Genomic DNA, 14,404 nt, shown 5'->3' on the forward strand with positions numbered 1-14,404 from the left:
CCCGAACACCACTGAAGGGAGGCCCACCCAGACCCAGAGAAGCCAGCTCTGATACTCAGGACAGGGCTGTGGGTTCAGTTGTCACAACCCGGGAGGAGAGGCAGAGAGCCCAGGCGGGGGCAGACGGTAGGGAAAAGAACACATCCCAGCCCCTCCTGCCCATCTAGGAGTTTCCATTAAGGGTGAGGATGTAAAGGCAGCTCTCATGCCACCTTTGGGCTGTGCCGAGGGAGGGCAGGAATACCAGTGCGGCATAAAAACCCCCTGAATGGGGGGCCAGGAGTCTTGGGCTCTCAGTCTGACTGCCCCCCCTACATCTGAGGGACCCTGGACCCTGCAGCTCTCATGGACTCCATTTCTTCATCTGATAAATGGGGACAGCCCTACTTGGCCCGTCAACATCATGATGGAAGGAACATGCCAAGTACAGACGTGATGCCAACTCTGAGGAGAATAAAACTTCCAGAAAGTGGTGAGTATAATTAGAAGTGGTGCTGGAATGTGGCAGGGCCAGCTGGGGATGCTGTCATCAGAGCAAGGAAGCCCTAACCACCTCCTCTCTCTCTCACCTCTGGGATTAGCATCACCACCTCCCACTGGAACAGCAGTCGGAGCAGCCCAGACTCCTTCCCACCCACTTTTCGCCTATCAGCACTGGCCCCCTGGGGTTTCCCTTCCCCGGTTCACTCTTTTTTTTTTTTTTTTTAATTTATTTATGGCTGTGTTGGCTCTTCGTTCCTGCGTGAGGGCTTTCTCTAGCTGCGGCAAGTGGGGGCCACTCCTCATCGGGCCTCTCACTATCGTGGCCTCTCCTGCTGCGGAGCACAGGCTCCAGACGCCTAGGCTCACTAATTGTGGCTCACGGGGCCAGCTGCTCCGCGGCACGTGGGAATCCTCCCAGACCAGGGCTCGAACCCTCGTCCCCTGCATCGGCAGGCGGACTCTCAACCACTGCGCCACCAGGGAAGCCCCCGGTTCACTCGTCTTCCCCTATGGATTGGGAACTCCTTGGGAATACAGTGGGAACCGTGTCTTTCATCTCTGTCCACCGGCTGTCACACAGTCGACACTCAGTGAATCTGGATGACCAAAGGTATGAGTTGGTGGGCTGGGGGCCTCCCAGAGGCCAGTGCTGGAGCCTGTGCCCCTCTGCTCCTCCCCACACCCCACTTCTTCACTCAGGTCTCCTAAAGTGCTAGACTCCCTCTGGACTTTGCTGCCCTGGCTAAGTCATATGCCATTCCCCACAGTGACCTGTCTCTCCGGGCCTCAGCTCTGGTCACCCCTCACCAGCCAGCCGGTGAGGTCATGGCCTCATAATTCTTCCAAAAGACACCAATGCCACAGTGACCACAGTCACACAGGCATCCCCTGTCCACTCAGCACAGTCCCAAGCACGTCGGGACCACCCCCCGAAAGGCACAAATGCAAACCCATGAGGCACCTGCTGGGGTCAGGAAAAAAACATTTTTCTGAGGGTCATGTATGTGGGGAGCATCTTAGCTTTTCTTTTGTCCTCTAAAGGTATCTTGGCTCTCCTCTCTGACCTCAGGACCAGTCCCTCCCCTCTGGCTCTCTGCCTTCCACAGTCTGCTCCCCCAAGGGCCGCCATTTGACAAGCTGCACTGCACCAGCCCCTCCTGTGCTGAGAACCCGAGCTCACATCCCCCTTTCCCTGCTGGCCCGTATCACTTCTCCCCACCTCATTCCTCACCCCCTACACCTCATCATCATCATCCCCCAAACCCCCTGCTTATGGGGACACCTGCTGGTCCAAGGTCCCAAGAGGAAGCAGCTTCAGAGCCAGTACTTATGTCTCCAAAGCTTCCGCCGTCCTGCCTTGGGGTGAAGGAACCCCTCACCGACCCCTGGAGGAGCTGAAGCTGGAATGTGAACACCTCAGCCCTTGGGCTGCTCTGTGCCCCCCTTCCTCCTAGAGACTGGTTGCTGGGTGCCTGCTCACCTGGCACTGGGCTGTGGCTCCTCAGCTGGTCGTGTCTCCAAGGGCAGAAGCGCAAGCGGGGAGGCTGGGGTGACTGCAGCGTGGTCCTCCCCAAGTGGAGGGGGGGAGCTCCCAGTGGGGGAGGCTGGCTCCCCGGGGGGCGGGGAGGAAGAGGTCAGGGGCCAGGCTCCAGGCAGGGGCGAGCACGGAGGGCTGGGCCCCCCGTGGTGGCGGCTGGCCGAGGGTGGGAGAGGGGGCCGCGGAAAGGCAGGTTCTGCGGGGGTGGGCAGCTCTTCGGGACCACGGTGGACGGGAGGGTCCCTGGACCCTGGAAGGGATGTGGACGGGAGGCTGGGGGGATCTTGGCTCCCCTGAGGCAAGAAGGGGTTCAAGGCATCCTCTTCCGAGACCCACAAGCCAGCCTGTTGGGAGCTGCCTGACAGGAACCCACATGCCTCTCCTACTGGTTCCTGGCTCTGAGCCTCAGGAGCCTCAGGGCCTTCTCCTCTCTCTGGAGCCCCCCAGATCTGCTGAGTCTCAACAGCCAAGGTCTTTGAGGGTGTAGGGGCAGGACCCTGAGGGCAGCTGGTGGGCCGAGACAGGCAGGCCCCAGACGCAGGAGGGCTGGCATCCTCTGCTAGATCTTCCAGGCCTGGCCCACCCAGCGTGGCTCCAGAGCGGCTGTCAGACTCTGACTCGGGCTTCTCGCCCCCCTCCTCCTCCTCCTCGGCCGCCTGGGGACCAGCAATCAACGCACTTGGGAACACATCTTCTCCTCCCATCTCTGACCCCCTGCTACTCAGCCCCCCTGCTGCTTTCTCCTTCTCTTCCTCCATCGCTGCCTCCTTCTCCTGGGAATCTGAGGGTATGAGGAGACGCGGTGGCTTGGGCGGTGCTGTGTTGGGCTGCAGCCCCTCGTCCGACACCCACTCAGGTTCGGGCTCTGACTCCGGCTCCAGTGCGGGAAGCCCCTCACTCCTCCTGGGGCTCACAGGTTCTGGTGACTCTGGCTGCATCTGGGGAGCGGGCGGCTCATCGGACTCTCCCCGTAGGACTGGTGAGGAAGTCTCAGCTGCAGGAGAAATGGTGACCACATCCCACGGCCAGGAATCGTCGACTGTGTCCAGCTCGTGGAAAAGCTGGCTGCCACCTCGGGAGGCCTCCTCGTCCTGGCCCTCAGGGGCACTGTCTGGGCCAGGCAGCCTCTCCCACACACTGATCACTTCTGGGGAGCTAAACAGAGACGTCGCGCTGTCTGCCAGACTCTGCCCTGCTTCCCCTCCTGGGGCTGGCAACTCCCTGTCTGCTTCGGAGTCTGAGGCTCTCGGGTGCAGCTGGGCTGGCACAGAGGGCAGGCGGGCCCCTTCCGCCCCGAGGGGCCCCGGGTCAACCACACTCATGCTCTGATGGTCCAGTCCCAAGTCCAGAGGAACTCTGGGCTCCAGCCACACGCTGCTCCCACCTCTTTCTCCTCCCCCAGGGTCCCCCTGGGGCTCAGCTGCTTTCACTGTCAGGGCCCCAGGGCCTGGGTCTTGCTGCCCAGTCGCCTCCAGCCCCACTCCTGCTGGGGCCAGGATCTCACTCCTGGCCTCTGGACGCAGCCTGCTGGCAGCAAAGATGTTGAAGGTGTCGTCCCACTCAGGCGGGGATTTCCCAGGGGAGGCCAGGGGAGTGGGGCTGGCCCTCGAGGCACTGGGGAGAGAGGGAGCAGGTGAAGGAGAGTTTAGTGCTATGTCGGCTATGAGCTCCTCGAAGAAAGGGTTGCTCTGCAGGGAGGAGAGGAACGGGTTGGTAAGACCCAAGAATCCCCATGGGTGGCTTCAGGGATGGCGGTGTCAGCGGCAGCAGCGGCAGCAGCGGGGGAGGCGGCTGCAAAAAGGTTAGTGCTTAGCATAGGAGCAGCGGTGGGAGCAGGAGTGGGGGGGCCGGAGCACAGGGGGAGCAGGGGAGGTGGTGAGGAAGAGCAGCTGGGTCAGATTCTACCTGAGGAGACACGTCCAGGCTGTGGAGGGAGACAAAACCGTGAGCCTCCTGGTTAATGCCAAGACTGGAGACTCCCCTGCTGAACACCACACCCCTGCCCCCCACCTGCCTGGGGAAGAGGTGCCACAGTGCTCCCCAGGCTGGGCTCGGGCACGTGGGCCAGGGGACGCAGGGAGGACCCCGACGTGTACGTGATGAGGCGTCACCCAAGGACGAAGATTCTAGGCAGAGCTCGTCTGGTCCTCACACCAACCCCGAGGAGCAAGAACCCCACTTTACAGGAGGGATCCCAGCTACTACCCCATGCTGACGACTACTCGAGGCCAGGCTGACACCTGAAGGACCAATCAGAAAGCACCTGGCATCCCTTTATGGACTGAGACAGAGGAAAGAAAATACCAGCTGGCTGGGACAGGATAAAGAGACCAGAGAAAAGCAAGGCCCAGGTATTTGGCTGGATGAAGCCAGCACTCATAGAACCCAGCCGGTGCCCGACATTCTGATTCCTGAGACAGCCTGGGTTCTCCTGAACCCTTGGCACAAATGGGAGGTAATGATGGGGCTGTTAACAGGCAGGACAAGGGGTCAGCTGGAGAGGACGTGGCCTTTTCGCTTCTGGGAGGGGTACCACAACCGGCCAAGGAGGACAAGACACTGCTGAGGATGTCTGCTGTCAGGCATCCACCTGGCCTGGCACGTGGCAGGCGGCCTCCCTCACCGAGGGCACCCACGGGCCAGCCTTGGAAGCAATGCTGCTGGGGAGACAGAGGCTGGGATGTGGCAGCAGAGGCGGCAGCAGCAACTCTGGATGTCACCAGGGCCTCCCAGGGTCCCCACCACAGACCCCTGGCCCCCTGGGACACCCACTCCTTGACCACACACTCACACTCCCCAAGATACGTGCTGGCCTTCAGGTGTCCCCTCCAGGGTCTTCTTGGAGGGAGCATGTCCTGCACTTGCACCTTATCTACAGCATGCAGCTGACCTGAGGGGAATGGGAAGGAAGAGACTCTAAAATTAGAGCTCTTGGCTTCCCCGGGACAACCCCAGGACACAGACGGAAGTCCAGAAACACAGTGCAGGGGAAAAGGGGGACCCAACACCCCTGCTTTCAGCAGTCTGACAATGGTTTGCGGCTCCCTGCAGCTGAGCCCAGACTTCAGTGGCCTGTCAGTGGCCTGTCAGTGGCCTGGATTTGCCTGCTATTTGACCCCCATCTTCAGCCCCCCCTCTAAGCCCCAAGACCCCCCATTCCTTGACCCCTGCCAGCCCAGGTGGAAACATCCTGAAGAACTCCTACACATCCATCTTCTCCACTCAAGCTGCTTCTTCCCACGGGGAAATGCTCGGGGCGAGCCCTGAGGTCCCAGAAGCCAGGCCTCACCAATCAGCCCACGGGGAATGATGGTTGGGGTAGGAGGGGCACCTATGGAAAGAGGCCCAGAAGTCTGGAGCCAGGATTCTTCCGGGAACCCAGGGGCCAGATGGAGCAGGTCCCACACAGAGCTGGGCAGAGGCAGGGCCAGCTCATCCGCAGACACCCGGGGCAGGCAATGGGAAGGAGTCCAGTTCAACCAGCAGCACAGGTGGGCTACCCAGACAGGCTGGAGTCTATGAGCCCAGCCTCACAGGCAAGACACAGCCAGGTCCCCACCCCTGGGTTTCTCTTAAGAATCTAGCTTCCAGAGACTCTCCTGATCCTGTTTCTGCCCGACAATAACTCCCAGCCAGGGCGGGCACAGAAAGTCCCGTCCTCTCCCACCCCACCAGGGCTTCCCAGAACAGCTCTGCCTCTGCGGTCAAGGCATGGTAAAGACCTCGAAAGAGGGAGGATCCTGAGCCCAGAGTCCCAACACCTCCAAAGGCCCCTTTTCTCCCTTCATCAAGATATGTCTACCTTGGGGACCAAGGAGAGCAATGTACCACCACCATGTGGGTCAAGACCCTGCCCTCAGCCCACCCCCACCCTTGGAGCACCCACTCCCGACACAGCCCAACCCTGCCGGCAGGACTCAGCCCCCAGGAACAGGGCTGGGGGACTGTGAGCCGTCTCTCCCCAGTACCCTGTATGACAAGTGGACAGAGGCCCCTGACGGAAGCAGCTCCATCAACATTAAACAGCACCAAGCTTAGCTCTACATCCCTCAGCCCCAGCCTGGCCCCACTCACTCTTACAGTCTTGCAGCAATCTGGCTGACCGTCAGAGCCACAGGGCAGGAGAGGGCAGGGGAAGGGCTGGGAGCCCCAGGCTCGGCCGGCAACCCTCCCCGCACTGGCTACCCAGAGGTGCACACAAACCCGTTGGTATGGAACCAGCAAAGGGCTTTCCCTGGAGGAAGGTGTGCCCCAGGTGCCAGGCCTGGCAGCCTCCCCAGAGCCAGCACAACCTCTGAGAGCCTCTTGTCCATCCCTCCTACCCAGTAACACGTCCCCCTGCCCCCATGCCTCCCTCACCCTTGCTCAACATTAGGCGCACATTCTGAAAGCTCTTACTTTAAAAAGTCCCCTCCCGGGAATTCCCTGGCAGTCCAGTGGTTAGGGCTCCACACTTTCACTGCTGAGGGCACAGGTTCAATCCCTGGTCAGGGGACTACCATCCCACAAGCTGTGCGGTGCGGCCAAAAAAAAAAAAAATTCCCCTGCCTACCATTCCACCTGGCACAGATCAGATCAGAGACACATTCCCATGTGTCGTTATCTTTGCAGGGTATGCTCAGAGGACAGAACCCACCATGCTAGCCCAGCACATTGCTGTCCCCCCGCCAAGCAGCAGGGGCTACAACATATGCTGACTTATCTTCTCTTTTAGGACCAAAAGTTGAGGAAAGAAATCAGAAGTCCAAATGTCTCTGCCCCTTTGACCTGACAGAATAAAACTTCAGGGCCTTACTGTTGCTTAAGAACCTTAGAGCAATTGGATGAACCTGCCACTTAATACAGCCATCACCTGTTCCCTCCGACAGCCCCCCTTCTTCTTAAACACAGCCGTTGCTGGGTAACTCACTACACCACCAGGACACCTCTGTAGCTAGGGGCCAGGTTTCACTGGTGAACAGCTCTTCCTTAGACTGAGATGAGCTATGTGTCCTTGTTCTTTCCATGCATTGGTCCCAGAGGTGGCATGTGGATCTGCAAAGACTCTCCCACAGGCACTCTCTGAAAAGGCTAAAGCCAGCCTTTCAGGCACACCCACCCCAGCCAAAATGCCTTCAGCCAGCCCTCCTAAGACTCCATCTCCTGGTGTCTGTCTGAGATGTGCCCCGATGTCCAGGAAACATGACTGGACACATCCTCTCCCTTCCTCTGGGCACAGTGAGGTGACACAGTGGGGCCCTGCATGCTCTAAGGAGGGAGACCGTGTAATTTGTCTTCCGAACCAGAAGGTTCTTAATAGAGTGCCAGGAAAACAGGCACCAACAGGATTTATGGCCACACTAACTCTAAGTCACTGGCACACATCACAGTTATGCATTTACACCACTGCGAACGCCGCTGAGACCCCGAGCTCTCTCGGCAGCCAGTGCACACTCCAGGCTCATCAGGACCTCACTGTTCACCACCTGGTGAGGGGCTGGGGCAGATGCAGAGACTGCTAAAGGCCACCACGATACACCTGCCTCTGTGCTAGGCCATGCTTACCCCCACTTTTAAAAAATGTCTGTATCTAACACTTGATCTCCTACTGTGCCCAAAGTTCTACGGTTAGTGTGAGGGGAGGGAACACGGGAGCTTGAGATGACCTGCTGTCAGGAAGCTTATACATACCCTAAAAGGGTCAGAAAGAGACAGACACAAAGACAATTCGTTTTGGCCCTAGTGGTTTTAACACACATGGTCTTGATGGTCCTAAACACACACTAAAGTGACCTGTGCTGCAGCTCAGGGTGAATGGCTCACAGCAGGGCTGGTGAGCAGGGATGAGTTCTGTGGCCCAGACCTCGACCACCCACACCCCGGAGCCCCGCCCACATGCTGGTGGGGGCTAGTGTAACAGTCATGGGACCTGGCAGATGAGGGACAGGTCAGGAGGAACAGGAGGACCATCTTCCTGGCCTCTCCCAGCTGCTGCCTTCTCCAACAGCAACAGTTTTTTCTCTGGATACTGCGCACAGCACATACTGCTTCTGGCCTCTGCACGGGGCCTCAGTGCCATGTGGGAGCACTAGAGGGCGCCGCTGTCCTGCCTAGTGAGGAACACCCAGCAATCTGCAATGGTAGCCCCAGGGCAGAGGCACCCAAACCTCTGGAGCTGTGGACAGGATCCCCTTGGGTGTCTCGCAGCTACATTCGGTCACTCCAGTTCTAGGTGTCCAACTTATGGCTTCCTGCCGCAAGTCAGCTCACCTCTTATTCTCTCCTCAAAGGCCCCAAGACCTCTGGGCAAGCACCAAGGGTGGTTTCTTCCAGGCCAGCCCTTCCCTCCGAGGCACACAGGGGCAGCGTGATGCTGACAGGGCTCAATGTCCAGGTCTCACACCTCTGCAGGCCAGGTCACTGCACCCCAAGAATAGTCCCTCCCACCCTGCCTGGAGGCAAGGGCACAGAGCCTGCCCCTTCAGCCACTGTAAGCAAATGGGTCCCAGGGAGGGCAGGAGGCCCCATCTGCCCTCCAACCTGCAGAGGACGAGCTCGGAATTCAAATACGAGAAGGGCAAACCCCTCAGCTTCCTTATGTTCATCCATCACCCAACTTCTCTTGCCTCTGAAAGGCCATCAGGAGACATGGAGAAACAGAAGGAAAACAGAGGCTGTAAGCACCAGCAATGGCAACCACAACATCACTCAGTCATGGCCTGCAGAGCTCTGAGCCCAAAGCCTGGCACTCGCCTAGAAACAACCGCACAGAGAAATGTCCCCCACATCCATCCCACCCTGGAAGAGGCCCAGAGACACCCCATGGACAACAGCACTGAGCCCATGGTCGGTGCCCCTCCCTCCACCACACCACCTACAATCTCAGGGCCACCAGCTCAGCCTGGGCATCTGAGAAAGGCCCATCCCCTTCTTCCTCTAGGCTGCAGGTAGCCAGCAGTTCCCCTGGGCTCCGGTGAGCAGGGCTGGGCAGCAGGGAACGGAAGTTGCTCCTAAGCAGGGGAGACATCACCCAGAGACTGATCCACCCCACACACCCATCTATGAGGCTGTACGGAGAGCTGCCAGGTGGCCAGGGCTCAAACCTGAAAGGCCCTGCATTTCTCTCCCTGCTCCTCTGAGCAAACTCAGAATTTCACAGGGAAAGAGAAGAACCAGGACTTCAGGAGTCCTCTCCCCTCCGCTGGGGAAGAGGTTTAGGGCCCCTCCCTCTGCCCTACCTCCTGGCCCTTTACCACTGCGTCCACTCTTCCCACCCCGCCTCCGGCCCACATATCCACTGATGGGGACAGGCAGGCTTGCTGAGAGAACAGTAACGGCCGCCCTTGCCACACTGGCTGGGGTTGTCACAGATGCTCCTGTCCAGGGCTGGCCCCGGGCCCTTGGCAGGGAGGGACACCTGCTCCTGGCCAAAGCCCGGAGCCCCTCCCTGGGCCCTGCTGGACAGTGAAGCAGCCCCTGCCGGCTCCAACTTAGGAGGAGATCAGAGGGTCAGGGTGAGGGCTAGGGACTCTGTCCCAGGCCTAGGCTGAAGGACTCCTGCATTCCTCTCCCAGGTGGGACTCAGCATATTCAAAACAGAGCAGCCGCCATCAGCACTTGCCATACCCCAAGACCAAGAGACACCAGAGAGGGCCAGAGCCCCAAGAGTCTCTAAGGACACAGGGTAGGTCACAGATTTCAGGGGAGCTGCCCACAGCCTCTGGCCAAGGCTGGGGAGCAACCAGGGGTGAGTGTATAGGGGAGGGGGTGGACACATCAATTACTCAACTCCCATCTCTCAGAGAGAAGAGAGCACAGAGGCAGCTAGGACAGCTGGTGGGAAGTCATCTAGCTTCAGAAAGGGTGGGGGAAGTCTGAGGTGAGTCCTCGGTCCCCACCTCTCTACCTGCCAAAGCCTGGTGACCCTGAGGCCAGGGGGCAAAAGGTAGAGGTTGGGAAGCAAAGAATTCATACAAACGACCTTTCCTGCTTTTGTCCTATTCCTCCCCCTCCCGCAGGGGATGGGTGTGCCAACTCAGGAAGTGAGGCCCACAGGACCCCCAGAGCGCTGTGCCCTTCAACTCACCTGCGTCCACGTGCAGACAACAAGCCTCGGCTTAGGGAGACAGGGTTCCCCGCTCAACCATGCAAAGCCAGAGCCCCAGCAGCCTGCCCAAGGGTTCCATCCTGCCCCATCCTCCCTGCCCCGGGGTTCGGAGCAAATACCCCAGCATCCATCCCAGGGATCAAAGGTAGTCTTGCCAAGGACGTACCTGGGTTTCTGAGTTGGTTCCTTGGCTTCTCTCAAGCCAAACCAGCTACTTCTGGCCTTTTCCTCCCCACTGGACGAGTGGTGTGGGGAGGCCCCCAGAGTGGCAACCCCCTTCTCGCCCAGAGAGCCTCGGCGCCCCGTCTCGCTCCGACTCAGCCCCTGGTGGTGATGGTGGAAAAGGCCCATCCGGGGCTTCCGCTCCTCCTTCCGGGCTCCCTCCTTCTCGGCCACAGCCTCAGAGGAGGCCACCATGGGTGTGGCGACCTGCACCGGCCTCCCCTCTGAGGGCCAGGCCCCCTCCTCCTCTCCAGGGCAGCGGGCGCCGACGGCCGGCACCTGCGGGCCCAGCTCCTCCTGTCCAGGCGCCGCCTCTGAGCTGCCGGTGCGGCGGCTGCCTCTGCCCCAGGTGTCATCCGCAGGGCGCGGCCCCTCCTCAGAGGCCCGGGAGGAGACAGTGTGCAGAGGGCCAGAGGGAGGAACTGGGCCCGAGATGGAGCTGCGGTGCCGCAGGGGCCCCTGGGGCTCCTCACTGTAAATGTGGCTCCCGTTGACGCAGAGAGAGGAGCGGGAGGCCCCGTCAAGGTGGCCCTGAAGGTCAAGGAGGGCCCGGGGAGGAGCGGCTCGCACCTGGCTGGCCTCATCACTGTAGGTCCTTTTATGGGTGAGCAACTTGGGGGACTGTGCAGAGTCCCTGCCTGGAAAGGAAGCACACACCGAGTTAGAAGCCTGCTGCCCGGCCCGGCCTTCCCTACACTTGAGGGGAGAGCCCGCCCTCACCCACCCTCCCCCTCCCCCTCCCCTCCCCCTCCCTCCTCCCCTCCCCCCCCCACTCACCCCCTTCGGAGGACAGCCAGCTGCTGCGGCTGGGCGAGCGGGTGAGGAGCTCGGCCCCGGGGCCCTGGTAGGCCAGGCTCCCACTGGCTGAGGACAGGGTGCTGTCCGAGCCTAGCGAGGTGTTGGACTGGGTCAGGGAAGACTTTCGCAGCTTGTTGCGGAGGAAGAAGCCTTTGGCTTTGCCCATCTTGCTCAGGCTGCCCAGCTCGGGGTCCTCCAGGGCGCTGCTCGGGAGGATGGCAGAGGCGGATTCCAGGTCAAACTTCTTCTTGCCCTTCATCTTGTCCTTGATCTTACTGAAGGGGGACCGAGGCTTGTCCTTCACGGACAGGTCAAACATGCTGGCGCTGAGGTTGTTGCGCGTGAACTGGATGGTGACCTGGATCTCTCCACGCTCCTTCTCCTTCTTGCCTGCCTTTGAGTGCAGCTTGTACCACCTGTGAGAAGCGGGTGCCCGGGCTCTGGTCACAGGTACCTCTCAGAGCCCCTCTGCTTCGGGAGCCAGGACAGCCTCCCCACACAGGCTTCTGCTCTGACACATAAGCCCTGCCACCTTCCAGGCCACAGGAATAGCTAAGAAACTACCCACAACTTTTCCATGATGAAGGAAACCACATCCTGCGTAGGGGAAGCTCTTCCGCACCACCAGGCGGGGCAGCCAAGTGACCCTCCTGCCCGCGCACCTTCCCTGGAGCTCAGAGACCTCCCCTGCCTCAGCCCCCGACATCTGAAACTCTGAGGCCCAGAGCAGCAAGGCCGGGTCTGGGAGGAACCCTTTCAACTCCAGGCCCCAGGTACAGACACACCTACCCACAATTTCCCGTTTACATCATCTCCTTTGGCTAGTCCCAGCCTAAGCTCTGCTCTGAGCCACCAGTGAGTCCAGGAAAGAACAGCTCACCCAGAGGCCCAGGGCCAGGAACACTAGTGCATGTACACACACACACACACACACACATACCTCACCCGCTCATTTACTCACCCCAAACCCCGCCAGGAACACCTCTGCAAGCTGGAGGAACAGACAAGAAGGCATAAAAGGGCCTTAAGCAAGAGACCCAGGGAAGGGAAAGAGCGCTCACTCATCTGTAAGCATCTACCGTGTGTTACAAAGGAATGCGGGGGTTCTCATCTCCCTCCCATTACACCTCACAACAAACCTGGGATTTTCCAGATCAGGAGGTCAAAGCTCTGTGGTGAAGTAGCTTATCCAAGAACAAGCAGCCAGGAAGGAGACTCTAATTAATAATAATGTATTGCTATTCGCTCATCAATCGTAACAAATGTACCACACTAATGTACGAGGTTAATAATAGAGGAAACTAGAGCAGGAGGGGGTGTGAGGGAATATATACGGGAGCTCTCTGTACTTTCCACTTGTTTTTCTGTAAACCTAAAACTAAAACTAAACCCTATTAATTAAAAAGAGAAGACACAGTGAGCACACAGAGAACACAATGAGCAAGAGATCATGAAAGAAACAATACAAGAAAGTTCTCCTGAAGGACATGAGCACCAGCACAAGCATGCAGCACAATGAACAAGGAAAGACCCAGCCAGCAGGTATCACTGCAAGGTTTCAGAGCACCAGGCTTGTACATTCAGGAGACCCTAAAGGTTTCCAAAGAGGGGAGACAGGTTTGTACATTCACGAATTAGAATAGCGTCAGGTCCTCATTAGCAACACTGGGTACCATATGGAGTCATGCCTTCAAAATTCTGAAGGAAAAGCTTCCAGCATAGAATTCTGGACTCAGCCAACCAAGCATGAACGTGGAATAAAGCCCGGTGGAGGTGGTCAAATTGGTCACTGAGGGCTCCAAGTCCCTCAGAGGATACACACACCACACCACACACAAACACTACACACTGTACCACACCCCACACGCCTCAGCCCATGCTATGGTGCTCATCTCCCACCTAAGATCCGCTCACCCTGCAACACCAGCTCCTTGAGCTTCTCATGGACATTAAGTGGGAGATCTTTTGTATGAAAGTCCCTGCACATCCAAATGTCCGGAATTAAGTCACTGCAAGGGCTTGGTGGTGGTGGTAGGTTTAAATGCTGTGACTTTAAAAAAAAAAAAAAAGAAAAAAAGAAAAGAAAAGAAAAGGTCTTCCCAGGGACACTTCCAATTGCATGCCTTTGGAAGAGTCCACCATGACTAACCTCTTGGGTGCCCATTGCGGGCTATGCACCCAGCCTCTGCTTGGGGACCACTGGATGGCCTGAGTGAAGGGACCCTGGGCTGTTGGTTTTCCCTCCCAAACCTGAGAGACCACCCCCAGTAAGGCTGGGTCAGGACAGATGGTGGCACAAGTAGGGAGGGCGGAGGGCTATGCTCAGAGGGCGTGTGGGTGTTTACGTGCTGCTCTCGTGATAAGCAGGCACAGGGAGGAAAGACAGGGCAGGAGGGGCAGGGAGCGGAGAAGAGAGCTGAGAGACAGACTGACGGGATGCGTGTGAGGATGTGTCTGGGGGCACGAGGAGACATTTAATAGAAAGACAAACCAGCTAGCATCAACATCCTCACACCCCTGCTTTCTCACCCCAACGTCCACTTTGGGCCTGACCCTTTAACTCTTTCAAGGCCAAGTCACCTTGCCCAAACCTGGACTAGGCCTCATTTAGCACAGAAAGATTCTGGGAGGTGGGGCAAAGAGAAGTATATGGACTCCAGCCGCAGACCCACCAAGCCCTGAGCGATGGGAATCCGCAAGCACATACATCCTTCACTTGGGCATAAGGGTCAGGGGTCCTGAGCCCCAGCTGGCCACACTCCACACACCACAGCAGTACCAGTGGCTATCTCTGCGGGGTGAGGGTGCAGGGAACTATCACTTCCTGCATTGCCTATTTTTGTCCTGTTTGAATTTTTTATAAGAGCCAGATATTACTGTCGTAATAGGAAAAAGAGACAAAAGAAAATTCCCGTTCCTATCTTATCCTCTCAGTTGGCTGAGACAGAATGGACTCCCCGCCTCTCCCTCTGACCCCTCGATGAAAGAGGATGCATTACATTACTAGCCCAGCTGAGGCTCAGGTCCTCGGCCCAAAGGATCCTTGTCCCCGGCCCTTCCCAACCCCCTCCCCATAAGGTCACTTCTGCTTCTCCTGCTCTTCCCCAGGGAATTTGGGGTTCTTCTCTGGACTTGCTTTTCAGGGAGGCCAGGAGGGAAAGGAAGACTTTGCTCACCATTTTCTGAGATTCCCCCATCCAGAGCAGAGTGAGGCTGAGAATGGCTGGGACCTGCCTCTGGACCTTCAGTCACTGTCCCCATCTGTCTCCCTATCAGTC

General features: G+C 58.4%; 1 protein-coding gene across 2 annotated transcripts in view; it reads right to left on the reverse strand.

Annotated features, from left to right (window-relative positions):
- RAB11FIP5 (RAB11 family interacting protein 5) overlaps positions 1-14,404 on the reverse strand; it is a 36,603-nt gene that overhangs the window by 4,342 nt on the left and 17,857 nt on the right. Inside the window, exons 2-4 of one of the 2 annotated variants that reach the window (XM_060117181.1) lie at positions 11,106-11,542; positions 10,273-10,966; positions 1,964-3,634 (exon numbers count right to left, since the gene is read on the reverse strand). In XM_060117181.1, the coding sequence (XP_059973164.1) occupies positions 1,964-3,634; positions 10,273-10,966; positions 11,106-11,542 (2,802 nt within the window). The remainder of the gene's footprint in view (positions 1-1,963; positions 3,635-10,272; positions 10,967-11,105; positions 11,543-14,404) is intronic. The other variant, XM_060117182.1, reaches the window with a different exon arrangement.

This window comes from Mesoplodon densirostris, chromosome 14, assembly GCF_025265405.1.
Source record: "Mesoplodon densirostris isolate mMesDen1 chromosome 14, mMesDen1 primary haplotype, whole genome shotgun sequence".
NCBI classification, from domain to species: Eukaryota; Metazoa; Chordata; class Mammalia; order Artiodactyla; family Ziphiidae; genus Mesoplodon; species Mesoplodon densirostris.